The following is a 20,750-nucleotide window of genomic DNA, read 5'->3' as shown; positions in this document are numbered from 1 at the left end:
ACTTAAATCTATACTCAATATTAACAAATTTCTCTTCTTCAGAAACGCTTTCCTTGCCATTGCCAGGCTACGTTTTATATCATCTCTACTTCGACCATCATCAGTTATTTTGCTCCCCAAATAGCAAAACTCCTTTACTACTTTAAGTGTCTCATTTCCTGATCTAATTTCCTCAGCATCACCCGAGTTAATTCGGCTACATTCCATTATCCTCATTTTGTGTTTGTTGATGTTCATCTTATATCCTCCTTTCAAGACCCTATCCATTCCATTCAACTGCTCTTCCAAGTCCTTTGCTGTCTCTGACAGAATTACAATGTCATCGGCGAACCTCGAAGTTTTTATTTCTTCTCCATGGATTTTAATACCTACTACGAATTTTGCTTTTGTTTCCTTTACTGCTTGCTCAATATACAGATTGAATAACATCGGGGAGACGCTACAACCCTGTCTCACTCCCTTCCCGACCACTGCTTCCCTTTCATGTCCCTCAATTCTTATAACTGCCATTTGGTTTCTGTACAAATTGTAAATAGCCCTTTGCTCCCTGTATTTTACCTCTGCCACCTTCATAATTTGAAAGCCAGTATTCCAGTCAACATTGTCAAAAGCTTTCTCTAAGTCTACAAATGCTAGAAACGTAGGTTTGCCTTTCCTTAACCTAGCTTCTAAGATAAGTCATAGGGACAGTATTGCCTCACGTGTTCCAATATTTCTACGGAATCCAAACTGATCTTCCCCGAGGTTGGCTCCTACTAGTTTTTCCATTCGTCTGTAAAGAATTCGCGTTAGTATTTTGCAGCTGTGACTTATTAAACTGATAGTTCGGTAATTTTCACATCTGTCAACACCAGCTTTCTTTGGGATTGGAATTATTACATTCTTCTTGAAGTCTGAGGGCATTTCGCGTGTTTCATACATCTTGCTCACCAGATGGTAGAGTTTTGTCAGGACTGGGTCTCCCAAGGCCGTCAGTAGTTCCAATGGAATGTTGTCTACTCCGGGGGCCTTGTTTCGACTCAGGTCTTTCAGGGCTCAGTCAAACTCTTCACGCACTATCGTATCTCCCATTTCATCTTCATCTACATCCTCTTCCATTTCCATAATATTGTCCTCAAGTACATCGCCCTTGTATAGACCCTCTATATACTCCTTCCACCTTTCTGCTTTCCCTTCTTTGCTTAGAACTGGGTTTCCATCTGAGCTCTTGATGTTCATACAAGTGGTTCTCTTTTCTCCAAAGGTCTCTTTAATTTTCCTGTAGGCAGTATCTATCTTACCCCTAGTGAGATAAGCCACTACATCCTCTAGCCACCCCTGCTTAGCCATTTTGCACTTCCTGTCGATCTCATTTTTGAGACGTTTGTATTCCTTTCTGGCTGCTTCATTTACTGCATTTTTATATTTTCTTCCTTCATCAATCAAATTCAATATTTCTTCTGTTACCCAAGGGTTTCTACTAGCTCTCATCTTTTTACCTACTTGATCCTCTGCTGCCTTCACTACTTCATCCCTCAAAGCTATCCAGTCTTCTTCTACTGTATTTCTTTCCCCAATTCCTGTCAATTGTTCCCTTATGCTCTCCTTGAAACTCTGTACAACCTCTGGTTCTTTCAGTTTATCCAGGTCCCATCTCCTTAAATTACCACCTTTTTGCAGTTTCTTCAGTTTTATACTACAGATCATAACCAATAGATTGTGGTCAGAGTCCACATCTGCCCCTGGAAATGTTTTACAATTTAAAACCTGGTTCCTAAATCTCTGTCTTACCATTATATAATCTATCTGAAACCTGTCAGTATCTCCAGGCTTCTTCCATGTATACAGCTTTCTTTTATGATTCTTGAACCAAGTGTTAGCTATGATTAAGTTGTGCTGTGTGCACATTTCTTAGCCCCAATCCATATTCACCTACTACGTTTCCTTCTCCCTTTTCCTACTAGCGAATTCCAGTCACCCATGACTATTAAATTTTCATCATCCTTCACTATCTGAATAATTTCTTTTACTTCATCGTACATTTCTTCAATTTCTTCGTCATCTGCAGAGCTAGTTGGCATATAAACTTGTACTACTGTAGTAGGTGTGGGCTTCGTATCTATCTTGGCCACAATAATGTGTTCACTATGCTATTTGTAGTAGCTTACCCACATTCCTATTTTCCTATTCATTATTAAAGCTACTCCTGCATTACCCCTATTTGATTTTGTGTTTACAACCCTGTAGTCACCTGACCAGAAGTCTTGTTCCTCCTGCCACCGAACTTCACTAATTCCCACTATATCTAACTTTAACCTATCCATTTCCCTTTTTAAATTTTCTAACCTACCTGCCCGATTAAGGAATCTGACATTCCACGCTCCGATCCGTAGAACACCAGTTTTCTTTCTCCTGATAATGACATCCTCTTGAGAAGTCCCCACCCGGAGATCCGAATGGGGGACTATTTTAGCTCCAGAATATTTTACCCAGGAGGACGCCATCATCAGTTAATCATACAGAAAAGCTGTATGCCCTCGGGAAAAAATTACGGCTGTAGTTTCTCCTTGCTTTCAGCCATTCACAGTACCAGCACAGCCAGACCGTTTTGGTTATTGTTACAAGGGCAGATCAGTCAATCACCCAGGCTGTTGCCCTTGCAACTACTGAAACGGCTGCTGCCCCTCTTTAGGAACCACACGTTTGTCTGGCCTCTCAACAGATACCCCTCCGTTGTGGTTGCACCTACGGTACGGCTATCTGTATCGCTGAGGCACGCAAGCCTCCCCACCAATGGCAAGGTCCATGGTTCATGCTATATATATTATTCAATATTATTCAGCTTTGAGACCAAGCCCTTCACAAGATGTAGACAACCCCCAACACCCCCCCCCCCCCCTACCTCCCTCCCCCCCCTCTCTCTCTCTCTCTCTCTCTCTCACACACACACACACACACACACACACACACACACACACACACACACACACCTAAATGATGTTCGACTGTGACTGGTGACTGCATCCGAGTTGAGCAGCAATCTTTGTTGGGGTCGGTAGTAAGGATACAGAAGTGGCAGGGATTGGAAAAAGAGAGAGATGGCAGCATAGGGGTGGGGGAAGATGCTACTGCTGCTGCCCTTGGAAGTACGCAGGAACATGGTAGTGGGGAATGAGAGAGGGTTTCTAGGTGCAGCATCGTAGGTTATGTTCGGAAGGGGCAGGGCAAAATGGAGAGCAGTAGAGAAGAGGAAAGACTTCACGGGTGTGCTAGTGAGGTCAAAGTATGTTAGGGTTGGAGTGGAAGCAGGAAAGGGGATATGCTAGTGTAGAACAGGGAATGGCAAAGATTAAGGCCAGCAGGGACAGGGAGAGGTGACTTCAAAGCCTTTATACCTTTTTGAACTTTGATTTCCTTTCTAAATTTCTACTCGGTTTCATTCACTGCTTGTGCAATGTACGAGCTGAATAACATAGGGAGAGGCTGCATCCCTATCTCACTCTCTTCTGTACTGCCACTGCCCTTTGACTCTTATAACTGCACTCTAATTTCAGAAAAGTTGTAGATCACTTTTCATCCCCTGTATTTTATCCATGCTACCTTTAGAATTTCAATGAGTGTCACAAGCTTCCTTTAAATATATAAATTCTATAAACGTAGGTTTGTCTTCCTTCTGTTTAACTTCTAAGTAGTACAGTTAGTATTGCCTCTTGTGTTCCTGGATTTCTCTGGAATCCAAACTAACCTTCCCTCAAGTTGGCTGTTGGCAGTTTTTCCATTCTTCTACAAATATTATTATTATCTTAAGTGTAGTAGTATGCCACTACATTCCCTTGACATTTGCCAACAAGTACAACCAGTATTCAGAAGTATTCCAGAGTAAGTCATATGCAGATATTAAAATGGCAAATGGGAGATTGTTGCAGGCAGGTCATATTCTACAAAATATTAACTCCCTGGACATCTATAATACTGGACAAATTCTATATAAACCAACAGCAGATACTCAAATAGAAAATGGGAGAGGAGGAAAAGGGGGAGGAGGCTGAGGCCTGTCCAGCCTCATTTCTTTACTACCAAAACCAGACACAAAATGACAACAACGTAAGTAGATAGAAGCTAATCTACTCTGCTGCCTATCTGACTCAAAATGCTTCAGCTGTTATTACAAATTCCTAAAGCACATTTCTTTTAACGATATTACAGCTAAAGTAACAAGACCATCACATGAAATAATGCTCCATTAAGCATATGAATTATATGGCTATCACAGTAGCAACTGGATTTTTTTTCCTAATCCCCACCCCCTATCCAGCATTGGGCTGGTTAACTGCAAAAATTATTACATTGCCAATGCAAATACAGATTGCAATCCTCTACCATTAAATTATGAGACCTGACAATCAACTGCATATTACTTACAAAATCAAATACTACACTCAACCTGACAATACGTGCCATTGAAGAAAAATATTTTCATGATCTAGTGGATTTTTGCTAATGAATGTATAATATTTAACTATTCATACTTTCAGAAAAAGTGTGGGAGAAAATGATATTATGATCCTTCTACATGTAGGAATTCTCTTCAACAAACGACTTTACACAAAAAATTAATCATTCTTTTCAATTTTCTGGGATAACATTTCAGTGAGTAATACCCTTCCAATCTATGATTTCTCCTACATTTTTACACTACTAAAACTGAAGTTTCTATTCCATTTTAGAAAACCCCCTCCACCACCATACTAAAATATTTTGCTTCATTCCAACGTGCCCCTTTGCACCCGCAAAACACAGATGTTAATCTGTTTTTTCCAACTCGCTAGCTTCCAGAGAATACACGAGCAGGAATATCTTGTAAAGATAATAATTTGGAAAAAAGGGTAATGCAAAGGCAACTGAGTGTTCTGGAATCAAGTGTACAAATTTGTTGGATTGCATTCAGCACTGGCACCCCACTCACTCTGCTGAATGTAGTCTGATGTTAAGATGAACTTGTTGGGAGACGTGGCCTGCGTGTTCGCACCTATGCTGGCTCCTGTTGTGCCGCCACCTGCCGGGAGGTCTCCAGCTTGCTGAGCATCTGCGACGAACTCCTGCTGATGGTCCTCTTGCTGCTGCTGTATTCCATTCACTGTTTCTTCAGATATCTGGCTATCTTCCTCAGTGGTCTCATACTGTTCTTCTCCTGCCCCAGAGATCTGTAGGGAAGAATTTGATTTCGCCATAGTCTATTGATGTAATTTACATTACAGTGGGTATTACGATAAAAAGATATATATTCAAACAACTATGTACTTCTGGCAGCAATTTATTTAATCAAACTCTCTCTCTCTCTCTCTCTCTCTCTCTCTCGATTACTGATAGTTGTTGCAGCCAATGAAATACATGTTTCACACATAAAGAAAGAAGAAGCAAGAAATCATACTTATTATGTATTGAAACTTGAACTGCAGGAAGTGCTTCATAACCTAAATTTTCCATGTCATTCTTGCCCCGTGTCATCCTTGATGTGTAACAATATGAATAAAGCAGTACCTGGAAATATGTGCCATATTATCACAAATCCATATCCATTATTAACTGTATGAAGCTGACAATCCACACTTTTTTGAGTAGCATGCTCATCATCTATAAACCTGATATATTTGTGGAATAATGATGAGATATGAATCAGTAGACTATGTTTCTCTTTTCCAACCACTGATGGAGTGTGTTGCCTACTCTTTGCAGTGTTTTCATGCTGCTGACAAATTCTTCATGGTGACCCGAGATTTGGAAACAATCACTGGTTGCCCACTCTTTGCAATATTGTCATGTTGTTGACAAATTCTTAGTGATCAAATGTTTGGAAACAATCACTGACCTACAGCCGTTCAGTTTATATTCACCACCTGACAAAAAAAGAGTGAATATCCAGAAGGGTAGGAGGAAAGGAAATTAACTGTCATCGGTTGTTTCAGCGATTACAAAATTGAGTCAAATGTACAAAGAGCTTGGTAGTATCAGCCACCATATCAGTATGAGGCCTGCTGGCCTGGATGCATGCATTGACTCAGTTGGGAACAGTGTCACAAAGTCATTGTATCCTCTCGACGCAAACTGGACCAACTGCTGGAACTGGTCCGGACTATTCTGGATAATGGCACTGTGACGGAGCTGACGTCTGAGCTGTCCCCACACATGTTTTAGCAAGGACACAACTGGGGATCTTCCTGCTTACAGGAGCACCTCAACGTTAAGCAGACAGTTCACAGAGACATGTGCCATGCGTGTATGGCCATTGCCCAGTTGAAAAATGGTACCATGATACTGCCCCATTTAAGGTACAATTTGAGAATGGAGGATGCCAATGATGTACCATTGTGTCATAAGAGTTCCTTCAATCACTACCAGCTGTGACCTGAAATCATAATCAGTAGAATGATAGTTCACTTCTGAATACAATGCGAAGCCATTCTTCAATAATCTATGCTTCCTGGTCAAGGCACCACTCCAAACACAACCATTTGTCTTGTGATATTAATGGCAGACTATGCATGGGATGGTAATTCACTTTTCACACTGCAGCTAGTTTCTAGCCAACAGTGCATGATAACACAGAATGTTGCAGCCAGTCCATTACTTTCTCTCAGATGACAGGTGCAGATGTGAAGATGTCATGATGTGGTTGGTGCACAACACAGAAATCCTCCCTCCATGACAGTCAGACATAGTTGACTTGAGCCTTGATGACAAGTATGACTGCACTCACATATTCGTGCTGTCCAAAATCAGGCCACTGTCCATCCAAAGGTCCCAGAAATCTGGATACTGCAGAAACCGAGCACCCAGTCAAATAGTGACTCTCAAAAAGGCCCCTTTCAAACTGTTAGGTGCTGATGATGCTGTCTGACAAGTACACAGCACATCTGTCCCCTCCACAGTGATCACTCATCTGATGCTGCTTGTGCTCCTTATGTATCCTGCTAAGTGTGGTAGCAACACTAAACATGAACAACACTATGCATTCTGGTGGATATTTCGCTTGTAACAGAGAATTGCAACTCTTGATAGTTTATATACCCACTGATTGTATGCAGATGTAGGAAGTTACACTAACATCAAATGATGTCATTTGATTGCTTCACCACCACCACCACCACCACCACCACCAACTACTACTACTACTACTACTACTACTACTACTACTACTAATTCCATCCCCTCCCCTCCCCTCCCCCAGACTGTGTACAGTGTATCCAGTTGTAAAGGTAGAAGCAAGTTGTTTAAGACCCTGGTCAGGATCACACTTCTGTCAAATTTGTTTCTTTCAAACACTTCAAATTTTATATTGCCAAAACAATGAGAATTGTTGTTTGTATACAACTACTCTTTACAAGTACATTTCTAGCCAAGAGTAGTGTGTTCATAGATTCCACATTGTTGAAGACATTCCACTCCACATGGCAAGAGATAATTGAGTGTTTAAGTGCTTGGCATGGCTACTCTGTGCATATTCCATGACAAATGACAGTATCATGATATTGTTTACATTTAATTTGCAACTTCACTGATTTGCAGCAGTGTTAAGCAGCTATGACTTTTAGTCCATATTCTGCCAGCCTTTCGCACTTCACGTTTGAAAGCTGTCAACAGTACTGCTAGCTGTCAGGAATCTTCTTCTGCTGTACTGAGCATAGTTTCAATGAACCATGCTCTACCAATCTACTTTGACTGAAAGTCAAGTGCATCTCATACATGTAAATTATGACATACAAGTCATTTTACACTAATGATCCAGGATACAACTTCATAAAGATGTTTAACCGAAGAACACAGAGAAAACCAATTTGGCGTTTCCTACTAAATTGTCATTCTAAATATGAGGAACATGTGTGACTATTACACTGTGTTTCATTCTGCTAATCTACAGTTTTGTGGTGAGCGATTTAAGTAGAACAAATTGAGAAAAGGTACGTAGGAGGAGGAGGAGATGGTGGAAGAGGGATATAATAATTTGGTCCTTTTCTAAAAATGATATGTAAGGTCATTCTATATGTTCATCAAGTCCAAATGAGAAAATCTCTGAAATTTCAATCACCAATTACCTGAGACAGTTCTGGTTGTTTAACTTGTTGTACAACTACTTTTGGAGGTGATTTCTTTGGAGACACAGCAGATGTTTTGGTGACTATTTCTTGATGTTCCTGCTGCTGTTGTAGCTGTTGCTGCTGTGTTGCAGTTGCAGACGGAGATGCTTGTACTGCCAGGTAGATTTTTGTGGGACCCAAGACACCTTGTTTCCCAGTTGTAGCTTGTGCTGAAAAGTAGAAAATAGACATGCTAATTAATTTTTTAAGAACCATAAAATTCTTGCAGAAAGAGGTTGCTAGTAAGACTTAGGCAGCACATACAGGACAAACAGGAGAGAACTCAATGCAGTGTGCCCCAAACATGGCTCGATACAAATGGCCTGATAATATGTGCAACTGATTTTATCTAACTAGGTAAAGAAATGTAATGTGTGTCAAACAATACATCATGTTCTTATTTAATGACTAGTTTCGTGGCTGCCTAAAGGAAGTGAAGGCTGAGAAAATTTTAACTCCATAGGATTTTGGTAAGATGAGTACTGGTACTGTTTGAAGATTTTGTAGGTGTGTGGAACCATGAGAAATAAGTAATAACATAATACGACAAAGGAAGTACAGAAAAAACATAAATGTAAAACTAAAAATTAAAGTCAACTGATGACTGACATGAAGAAAGGATATAATACAGAAGGGAAAAGTGCAATAAACATATAAAATATAAATCAGAGCCCTGTTTTTTGCAACTACAGACATTTGTATAGCTCACCGCTTTTCACTATATTCTTTGCCTTTCAGTTGAGTAACAACACAATGTGGATGGTACTTTAGAAAAAAACAACAACAACATTTTAGCACTTTGAAATTCTTTCCATGTAAATACACAATCCCCAGTAGATTACTGTTCACAATACATCTTTTTAATGCCAGACTTTAAAGAGTTCACAATGATGGGTGACAAACATTAAAAAACAAAATGTTAAAAGAATATGAAATGACCATATGACAGAAGCCTCTGTTCATCATTTATGAATTACAGATTTTAGACTAAAATGTGGCAGGCCCATCATAGAACACGAGTACTAAATACAACATATATATTTGACAGATTGAGCAAATCTTTTATAAATAAAGGATAGGAAAAAAAGAAAGTGGAGCTATTGTAAAAACAACAAGCAAGTGACATCTTTATGACTGGCATGTAGCTGAGAATAACATCTGAAGATGATATTGTGAGAGTACAGTTGTCTGATGCAGTTAATTAGTTAGCTAGTTTGTTACACATTTATAAATCATATTTATGATATGGAACATGCCAGCAGAAAATGAACGCATGTGTGTGCGCGTGATTGCATAAACACACACACACACACACACACACACACACACCACCACCACCACCACCACCACCACCACCACCACCACCACCAAGCCTCCCACCTCAAACACCTCTCAAACTGCCCAAAAGCCAAAAAACAGCAACTTTGCCATCACCCAAATTACCTGTGAAAAAGTCGTCACAAAATGATGCACACTCCCTCACAGCCATACCAATTACAATGATGTCAGTATTTACCTCAATCCATAAAACTGAACCACATCAAGTTCTGCTGCCAGCACAGCAATTGCAACAAAGAGAAATTAAATGACACTTTGCTTCTCAAAACATGGCTAGCAGTCTCTGAGAAATCACAATATTCAGAACCCAGGAGGCATTTGCTCTGAACACAAAACAAATCTCCATCCCATATGGAAGCTTATTTCACATTCAAATATGGAAATATGCCATGTCAGGTAAGGAGGAAACAAATGTCACACAACCACAATACTGGTATAAAAGAGCCACAAAGGAAATGTAGCTTTCCCTTCTTTCTGTGCTGTTATGTGTATTGAAAGATGGTTAGCATGAAAACATAATGACTCTCACAAACCAAGAGAAAGACATACTACTTCTTTATGGAGAATGCAGAAAGGATGCAAAGAAAACATTTGATTGTTCGCACAAAGGTATCCGAAACACATGGTGACTAACAGAATCAGTACAGTAGATATGGGAAAAAAAAGACGGTAAGGGGTGGGGGTGGGGGGGGTTACAGCAAGGGCATTGGAATACTATGCAGGGGAAAGGAGCAAGTATGCAATGAGCAGGGCAAATTCGTTTTTGCTCATAATCCACATGTTAGCTGCAGACAAAGTGTGAGTGCCTCTGGAGTAAGTCTGTGCAAAATTGTGAGAGCCTATAAAGTTCAGGATACCACATATGAATACAACAAGTAATGACTTCCACTGGAGGCAATATAAATTATTATCATTGTTATTATTATTTATAAAACAAGAATCATTATGGTAAATACATTCAGTCAAATGATGACTGCATTTTAAATCAGTGAGGAGTAGGGAGACAAAGTAAGTACTGTACGCTTTACAAAATGTGTAAAAAGCATATGAAACTAGGTCATTTTCTTACCTTTCAATAGCTGCTGCTTGACCTGCTGCTGAACTACAGCCAGTTGTTGTGGTGTAAACTCAGCACCTTGTAATCCTTGAAGTACTATTCGTGGGCCCTGTTGTGTCTGAATGACTTGCGCTGTCACACACTTTACTATGGTACCTGGCGGATGTGCTATTTGTGATGCTGGATCTCCAGAGCTTACATCACCATCCCCTGGTGCTGCTGCAACAGCTTTCTGCTGCACTGGCTGGACACCCGTGACTTGATTCTGTGGTGTAGCTGGTGAAGGTAACTTCTTGGATGCCCCATCATCCACGGCTGCAGTCTGGGGCACAGCAACTTGCTGTACTACAGTCTGTCAATTTTCAATAAGCAACTATCAGACAAATACTTTTTCAGAAGCACGTTAATGTTGTTATTGCATCTATACCCTTTCAGACCATTTAGAATCTAAACTAGAAGTTACATTCAACAAATTATGAAAATCAGATACCATTATTAAAATTTCAATTACTGGAAGAGAACTTTGCAAGTGAGAAATCACTAGGACTCTTAAAATACAGGTTGGAAGAAGCTTTTGAGTAAGTATGTATTTACACAACTGTCACATTAAACCTTTTGCAATGGTTTTTTTTCCCCCCCCAGACTGTATCTCTTTTCATGCAAATTTACTTCCTCCCCTTTCATTTTGAAATGTGAATTTGCTCTTAAATTTAATGTTTCTATTCATCATTTAAAGCAAATATGATTTATTAAGTTAAGAAATTGCAAATCTTTCTTTTCCAAAACATCTCTTTTACAATAGTATTACAAGCTATGGTAACTTCCAAATAGTAAAGATCAATCGGATTCTGTACGGGACCAGCTGGAAGGTACTCAACTTAAGGAAATCATGTAGGTACTGAACTGACACAAAATGAGGCAATGGCCAACATTCCTCAACAAATTCTCATGTACCTTCAAAAATACAAAAGGTAAGGAAAATAAGTATTACAAAAATAAGGGAGGAAAGAGAGAAGGAAAGGAAATGTTGGAGTTTAATATCTCATCGATAGTAATGCCATTGGAGATGGAATATAAGCTTAAATTGAACAAGGGTAAGGCAGGAAATGTGTTGTAGGAACCATCTGCATTAATCTAAACTGACTTTAGAAAAACCACAGAAGTCTCTAGTGTAGATCTGAAATCCATTTGTCCCAGACATGAGTTCAGAGTGCTCACTATGCTACTGCACTACATACTGTAGTAGTTCAAAGAATTGGTGTAACAAAAATCTGAAACTGGAGAAGAGTGGAATTCAAGATCTCATCAATTCTCAAATTCATTGCACTCCTTGAATCCTGCACGAGTTTCAGCTGGTGAAGATCTGAAGAGGACTGAGTCTACGAAGGGATATGATAATTACTAAGAAAGGACAAAACATTTAAGTGAGTAGAGAAAGATCACAAGAAGTGCTACAATAAAAGAGCGAATGCCATATAACATTGTTCACGAATGTACCACTACAAAAACAGCACACGTGACAACAGAAGAGTTAGACAGTGTGGTCACCCAAGGGACTATGTTGAAAAAAGGGAGGGACTCAGCGAACAGGTAAAGAAGAAAAGAAAGCCCAAGTGAAATAAAAGCATAATTGACAGAATGGGGAAAATACTCCACAGTATAGGTATCTAAAAGTGTAAATAATGGTAACAATAATGATTTTTGAACAAGAAGAGAGAGAATTAGAATGATTAGGCCATAGTGAACATTTTGAGAATGTAATACAAATTCCTACTTCCTTGCGAAATTCTTTTATATGTCAAAGTATTCTGCTTCAAGCATCTTTATAAGTCCACTTAGTAAATGCACCATGATATGCCAGCTATCAAAGTTGTCAGAAATGTGTGTGTGTGTGTGTGTGTGTGTGTGTGTGTGTGAGAGAGAGAGAGAGAGGGAGAGGGAGAGGGGAGGAGCAGTTGCATTTTCACAAGTGAAACCAAGTCTCAAGCTGGCAAATTAAGGTGCCATTCTCTGGTTATTGTCCTAATTTCTTTGCAGCACTTTTTCCATTGCTTGTAATAAAGAAAGCAACATTACCTCATGCTCATTTTCATTTCCTTTTCCTTTTGTTACTATCTTCTGAAAAGACTGGAATGTTTATTCATTCCTTGATCAAACTGGTGTAATAAAATTTCAGCAGCAGCCTGGACAATTTATATTGAATTTGACTTGCTGATAACTGTCAAAAGTGTGGCACCAACTGACTACAAATACACTCATGTAAAATCTTCAAAGGGCTAATTAACTAATGTCAAGAAACCGCTGAATGTGTTCAAGAGTACAATGGGCAACATTGTACATTATTCTTTAAACAAAAAATGTGTCCCACCCCCCCAGTAGTGGCTGTTGCTTATCACATGAACTGACGCACCTTCAACAAAATTTATTCAGAGTCTGAACTGGTCAAATAATCAAAATCCCCATTCAAAAGAAGCAACTTCAAATTCAACTATGAAGCGGGTATTACACAACGATCAGCCGCAAATGGTACCGGTGTAGCAGGACAGCCATCTAACGGTAATACAGGTGAAATTACGAAAATTAGCAGACACATTATCCACACGCCAGAATAGAGAGCAGTTCTGAACTCCCATCAATCCGTACATGCACAGTAGGCAGCGATTACTCAAACAAGTGCAGAAGGGGATACCACAGTGCTTTCTGCTTGTTATTTGCTCATTGTTAGGCGCCTACTGGCTAATTTCAGATTTTCGTATTGGGAATTTTTTTCAGTAAGAAGTTTCATAAATGCAGAAAAAACCTTTCTTTGGCAGTGGACTCCCTTTATACCAGCTGTTTGTGAAAGCATTTTTTCTATTGATTGCTTCATATTCTAGAAATGAGATGGAGCAAAGAAGCGTTAAGCGTCTTACTTCAGGCATAAAATGTGGAAAGGTGTATGTACAACTGGCTGTATCGTAAGGTACGTCGGCAATCATTTTTTCCGAGTAATAAGTATATAACTTTACATGGTGATTCTCGATTTGTATCATAATGCCTTAGTTTACAAAAACCATTGATGCCACTTCCTTATACACAAATATTCCGCACGTCCAGGGCCTCGCTGCGATGGAGCACTTCCTTTCACGCCAATCACCCGCCACCCTACCTAAAACCTCTTTTCTCATTATCTTAGCCAGCTTCATCCTGACCCACAACTTCTTCACCTTTGAAGGTCAGACATACCAACAATAAAAGGGAACAGCCATGGGTACCAGGATGGCCCCCTCGTACGCCAACCTATTCATGGGTCGCTTAGAGGAAGCCTTCTTGGTTACGCAGGCCTGCCAACCCAAAGTTTGGTACAGATTTATTGATGACATCTTCATGATCTGGACTCACAGTGAAGAAGAACTCCAGAATTTCCTCTCCAACCTCAGCTCCTTTGGTTCCATCAGATTCACCTGGCCCTACTCCAAATCCCATGCCACTTTCCTTGACGTTGACCTCCGCAACAGTACCTCCATTATGACAGCTGCCACCCATTCCACATCAAACGGTCCCTTCCCTGCAGCTTAGGTCTTCGTGGCAAAGGAATCTGATCCAGACCGGAATCCCTGAACCATTACACCAACAACCTGAAAACAGCTTTCGCATCCCGCAACTACCCTCCTGACCTGGTACAGAAGCAAATAACCAGAGCCACTTCCTCATCACCTCAAACCCAGAACCTCCCACAGAAGAACAACAAAAGTGCCCCACTTGTGACAGGATACTTTCCAGGACTGGATCAGATTCTGAATGTGGCTCTCCAGCAGGGATACGACTTCCTCAAATCCTGCCCTGAAATGAGATCCATCCTTCACGAAATCCTCCCCACTCCACCAAGAGTGTCTTTCCACCGTCCACCTAACCTTCGTAACCTCTTAGTTCATCCCTATGAAATCCCCAAATCACCTTCCCTACCCTCTGGCTCCTACCCTTGTAACAGCCCCCAGTGTAAAACCTGTCCCATGCACCCTCCCACCACCACCTACTCCAGTCCTGTAACCCGGAAGGTGTACACGATCAAAGGCAGAGCCACGTGTGAAAGCACCCACGTGATTTACCAACTGACCTGCCTACACTGTGAAGCTTTCTATGTGGGAATGACCAGCAACAAACTGTCCATTATGAATGAACACAGGCAGACAGTGTTTGTTGGTAATGAGGATCATCCTGTGGATAAACATGCCTTGGTGCACGGCCAACACATCTTGGCACAGTGTTACACCATCCGGGTTATCTGGATACAAACCTGTCAGAACTCCGGAGATGGGAACTTGCCCTTCAGTATATCCTCTCTTCCCGTTATCCGCCAGGCCTCAACCTGCGCTAATTTCAAGTTGCCGCCACTCATACCTCACCTGTCTTTCAACAACATCTTTGCCTTTGTACTTCCGCCTCGACTGACATCTCTGCCGAAACTCCTTGCCTTTACAAAAGTCTGCTTGTGTCTGTGTATGTGCGGATGGATATGTGTGTGTGTGCGCGAATGTATACCTGTCCTCTTTTCCCCTTAAGGTAAGTCTTTCCGCTCCCAGGATTGGAATGACTCCTTACCCTCTCCCTGCCAGCGCTTTTGTTTGGTAAGTCACAACAACTTTTTTTTTTTTTTTTTTTTTTTTTTTAAATATTCCAAACTTGGAAAAATAAGTGCACTTTTAAGTATTGGCCCTTTAAAGTGTTGCAAATTGCAGTGCATAAATCCACAATGAGTTTTTTGAAATGGTGGGCAGTACTATTCTGTGGTTAAAAACCAGACTCTTAGAAGATTCTCCCGTAACAAAGAAACGTAATGTTACAACCAGCCTGCAGTGTAACAGGGCATTTACAGGTATTTTATTCGTGATCTAGGCTGGTATGATCACAAAATGTATAAACATATGATTTAATTCTTACTTTCTAGAATGTGAGACAGCCTTCCTCATGACTGTGTCACACATAATAATTCCATCTTCTACCACAGACAGCATCAACAAAAGCAAAACGAGGATAATGGAATGTAGTCAAATGAGGAGGGAATTAGATTAGGAAATGAGACACTTAAAGTAGTAAAGGAGTTTTGCTATTTGGGGAGCAAAATAATTGATGATGGTCGAAGTAGAGAAGACATAAAATGTAGACTGGCAATGGCAAGGAAAGCGTTCCTGAAGAAGAGAAATTTGTTAACATCGAGTATAGATTTAAGTGTCAGGAAGTCTTTTCTGAAAGTATTTGTATGGAGTGTAGACATGTATGGAAGTGAAACATGGACGATAACTAGTTTGGACAAGAAGAGAATAGAAGCTTTCGAAATGTGGTGCTACAGAAGAATGCTGAAGATTAGATGGGTAGATCACATAACTAATGAGGAGGTATTGAATAGGATTGGGGAGAAGAGAAGTTTGTGGCACAACTTGACCAGAAGAAGGGATCGGTTGGTAGGACATGTTCTGAGGCATCAAGGGATCACCAATTTAGTGTTGGAGGGCAGTGTGGAGGGTAAAAATCCTAGAGGGAGACCAAGACATGAATACACTAAGCAGATTCAGAAGGATGTAGGTTGCAGTAGATACTGGGAGATGAAGCAGCTTGCACAGGATAGAGTAGCATGGAGAGCTGCATCAAACCAGTCCCAGGACTGAAGACAACAACAACAACAACAACCACCACCACCACAGACAGCAGCTTCTCGAAATTGGCCACGTCCATGTCCTCACGAAGCTCTGAAATTCATGTGGATCTTCGAGCCTCAGTTCTTTCACAAGCAGTAAATATAGTCCCCCTGCCTTTGTCCCTTCTTTTCAGCCACGATTGAACTTAACAACATCTGGCTTTTTGTTTTCTTTGTCATTCTGCCCTAATCCGAAGATTTACTGTCACTGTCAGGGCAATAGCGCCAAATCAAGTGGGTCTTCCATGTGCAAAATGCTGTATAAATACATATATCTGTGTAACCAAGTGTCATTATATGAAACTAACTGTCGAGTCTGTACTTCAGAACAGTAGTAACCTGCATACGAGAATAACAATTACTTAACAAATAATGATTAAAAAAATTTCTTATGAAATAGGAACATTGAGTCACATAAGTAATTCCAACGGATGACATTCCAATATGCCACACAGTCCCCCTTGTGTTTCGTGTGGTAGAATGAAAGACTTTACAAGAGATCAGACTTTTCTGTATGCGTTTTGCGCATTATCACTGTCTACTGTGCACATGCGCCCGGTATATCCTGTGTGGATGGTGTAATAGGTCAACGTGAACCAGCCTGCAGTTACAGATATGCATGCTTCGGACACTGGTGCATCGTGTACTGTGGGCTTAACTGTTCCAAGCCCTGATTCAACTATTTGAAGTTATAATAAATCGCATGAAAACTCATCAGTAATCAGTTCAATGCCACCAGCACATTGCTGAAACCTGCAACATTAGATTAGATGTGATGCAGCTACTGCACGTCTTTTTGGGAACTGCAACATGAACTAAAATCCATATACTCTCATACTTTGAAGAACAATGCTTTTACATTATATGAGCAGTTGGCATTTTGTGACTGTTATTACATTACAATATTCTTTCTTTCTACAAGTGATAACCATATACTTCAATTGCTAATAGCCAAATAGGATAAGTGTGCAGGCATTACCTGAACATTTTGTTGCCCTGCTGCAGCAACTGGTTTCAAAAGTAAATTGCTTGTCGTTGCAACAGGCACTTGTACAGCATTTACAGTTTGTGTAGCCTCTCCAGAGGTTACTGTAGTTCCCACCGTAGTATTTAAGGCAACTGCATTGCCTGTTACAACAACTGCATTGCTCTGTTGTAATGCAGTGGCAGAAGTCCCAGGAGGTGCAGTTCGAATTAAGACTTGCTGGCCATTTATTGTAGCAAGTTGTGCTTTTCCAGATGCTAGCTGCTGGGCAAGGTTTGATCCAGCAACTACAAACTGGCCAGTACTGAGAAGTTGACCACCTGCTGTCATCACCTATTCATAGAGACAAAAATGGAAATATTATCTTTCCACATTAAATAACAGTGTGCCCAACCAAAAAGTATCCACTGCACGTATGCCTATCCACACAGAAATGCCCCCCCCCCCCCCCAAACCAACCTCCCCCTGGCAGCGCACGCATGCGCGCACGCACGCACACACACACACACACACACACACACACACACACACACACACACACACACACACACAGAGAGAGAGAGAGAGAGAGAGAGAGAGAGAGAGAGAGAGAGAGAGAGAGAGAGAGAGAGAGAGAGGGGGGGGGGGGGAAATTAACAAACAATACAATTTTAACTACCATCACATCTTATAGTCGGTGTGGGAAGAGCAAATGGTGCTGACCGAATACCAGGTTTAACCTTTTGCGCTCCGTAATGCAGACAATAGGTGTCTCTGTGTGCCCTTACACTTAAATCGCCACCAGTCAGTCAGCAAGCATGCCACAGAGAACTGCGCAAGTCTTGTTGTGGAAACAATAAGGCCACTGACCATCAATTAGTGTACACATTACCAAAAAAAAAAAAAGTGTGCTTTCATTCAAATATATTTGTATAAGCATTAAAATACAAAACTTTCATATACAAGCACTAGTCACTGAGTGGTCACTGACAACATAATCCATTGACGAATCATCTTGCAGTTCATGTTGACCACAGGAGTTGTAGAGTATGAGGCTGAGTTTATTTAAAATTTTGAATAAAAGTATCTCCTATATATATGTGACGTCTAAATGGTTTAATGAGAAAAGATTCATTGGGTTGGAAGTATTGTAATTTTATCTCTTTTCTTTTAACACTTTTAACACATTATTGCAGTTAATTCTAAATTTCATGTCGGAAAATAAGTATTTCCTTCAATTTTTTTAATATTTCGTGGAAGAGGAAGACAATAAGATAAAGGAGAAATTTGAGAATGAACTAAAATATGAAATACTGACTAGAAATTTTCCATTTAATAATTTATGAGGGAGTGAATTTCTACAATACATTACCTGTGTTGGTGTCCCAACAACTTGATTACCACTAACAATGATCTGTCCAGGTGTGAATACTTGATTTCCACTGACAACTACAGTTCCCGGTTGGGCAGCAACCTTTTGCACAACTGGTGTTCCTCCAATTTGTTGCCTGATCATAACAGTCTGTAAGAACATACAATAAGTTATCAGAACAACAAAAATAAAGAAAACATAGTTATGGAGATGAACGAACTGTATGAGAAGGGTTCAATAAGTAATACAGCACACTTTTTTCTTGCCCAACTTAGGTTGACAAAATGTGGCATTTGTTGTGGGATATGATGGAATATTCCTATTCCAGCCCCTCTAGTTTCATGAAGTACCAATAGCTGGCACTGTACATGGTCCTCAAAATGGGGTCTGTAAAGGAGATGCGTTTCAAGCAGAGAGCTGTCATTCGGTTTCTTTCTGCAGAAAACCAGAACATCACAGATAAACGTAGGTGCCTGCAGAATGTCTACGGAGACTTTGCACTTAACAAAAGCACAGTGAGCTTTTGGGTGACGCATCTCTAATCCCTGCAACAAGGTCGTGCAAACCTGTCAAATCTCCCACATGCCAGCAAGCTGCATACGGCCTCAGGAAATTGAAGAAACGACTTCAGCATGTTCATCGCCACAAAAGTGCAAACAAACTTCCCCTTCTCCATGACAAAATGCAAGGCCTCACACAAATCTGTGCACCCGATAGGAGCTCAAAAGATGTCACTGAGTGTTCTTCTTCGTCCACCATTCAGCTGGGATCTTGCACCTTCAATTTCCATCTGTTTGGTCCAATGGAGGATGCTCTCCGCACGAAGGAGTACAAGGGTGACGGGTAAGTTACTGATGGGGCAGGACGCTGGCTCCAGTGTCGACCAGTATAGTGTTACCATGTGAGCATATAGGTCCTCCAAGTAAGGTGGTGTAAGGCCATCACGTTGAACAGAGATTAAGTTGAAAAATAGGAAATTGTAGCCAAAGGAGTTGGGAACAATATGGTGTCTTGAAATCGTGAATAAAAGCAACCTGCTTTCAGAGAGAGAGAGAAAAAACACGTGTTGCATTACTTACCAAATGCCCCTCACACAAAAATAAAATTAAAGAAAAAAATGCATTCTCATATCACATTTTGTTTTTCATGAACTATTACATGCAACTATAAAGTGCTTAGCATGACTAAAGCAAGAAAATAATAAAAGCATTAAAAAACAAGACTTTAGAAGCTGAAGAATATCACATTTGAACATGATATTGTCTCCTATTTTCTGTCTTCGAGTTTATCTTAATGTGTGCATACTTAAGTTAAAAGTGGTCAACAGAAAACAAGGCAGGTCAACAAATGAAAAGCTGTTCTGATTCTAGTCTCTTGTTTCTTGGTTATTTAGTGAAACTCTTGTTGCACATGTTGTCTTATTTGTAACTTTCTGTAAATGTATTTGGCTACGCCACAATGATGGTAAAGTGGCAACTAGTAAACTGCCTACCATGAAGGGCAAGTCCACCGTGAAACAGACACATATGACCGATCACCATCTTCATTTACTTCAACTGAGGGATCTTACTTGAGATGAAATACAGTTCCCACTCATAGCAGATAGTTACAGTAAGAGTGATTTGCGGTAGCAGTCAAATAAAAATTAACTAGAATCAAGTGAATATGTATGTACTTGGAAGAAACAAGGAAGGATTTTATCATCGTACTTCTTTGGAGATTGCTCAGATTGTAAATGAGAAAATCCAAACTCAATATTTCATTTATCTCTCATCTGGCAAAGTGAAACGACACAAACGGAATACTTATAAGGCCCATGCAATAAAAATTTCTTCTATACATACAGCAATTTCAATGGTGAAGGATTCTGAAACAGCGTAATGGGCAAAATGCAACACTTCAAGTATAATTGTTCCAGGAATGTTTGTAATGTCTCACATAAAAACACAGTCTGGCCTCATCAGCCAGAAAATGTGGTCACACACGAGTGACTTGCGTCTACGTAACTGTGTGTGTGTGTGTGTGTGTGTGTGTGTGTGTGTGTGTGTGTGTGTGTGTGTGAGAGTTGTCTGTTTTTGACAGGGGTCTTGTTGGAGGAAAGCTCACTTTCTGACAGTCTCTCTGTTGTAGCCATCTGCGACTCAGCACCTCCACTATAAGGTGAGTAGCAATTATCCTTTTAATAATATTGTTGCATTCCTCTCTGGATTTTCCATTGCTACAACTGTGAT

At 40.4% G+C, this 20,750-nt stretch overlaps 1 protein-coding gene across 6 annotated transcripts in view; it reads right to left on the bottom strand.

The window, feature by feature from the left end:
- Window positions 1–20,750, bottom strand: part of LOC126272806 (nucleosome-remodeling factor subunit NURF301) — a 282,822-nt gene that overhangs the window by 35,929 nt on the left and 226,143 nt on the right. For 4 of the 6 annotated variants that reach the window (XM_049976036.1, XM_049976004.1, XM_049976021.1 and 1 more), the window contains 5 exons: window positions 18,520–18,669; window positions 17,163–17,501; window positions 10,522–10,861; window positions 8,073–8,284; window positions 4,946–5,183 (listed from right to left, as the gene is read on the bottom strand). In XM_049976036.1, the coding sequence (XP_049831993.1) occupies window positions 4,946–5,183; window positions 8,073–8,284; window positions 10,522–10,861; window positions 17,163–17,501; window positions 18,520–18,669 (1,279 nt within the window). The remainder of the gene's footprint in view (window positions 1–4,945; window positions 5,184–8,072; window positions 8,285–10,521; window positions 10,862–17,162; window positions 17,502–18,519; window positions 18,670–20,750) is intronic. The other 2 variants (XM_049976012.1, XM_049976029.1) reach the window with 1 other exon arrangement.

Source organism: Schistocerca gregaria, chromosome 1, assembly GCF_023897955.1.
Source record: "Schistocerca gregaria isolate iqSchGreg1 chromosome 1, iqSchGreg1.2, whole genome shotgun sequence".
Taxonomy (NCBI): Eukaryota; Metazoa; Arthropoda; class Insecta; order Orthoptera; family Acrididae; genus Schistocerca; species Schistocerca gregaria.
This window is presented reverse-complemented; position numbering and strand designations above follow the sequence as displayed.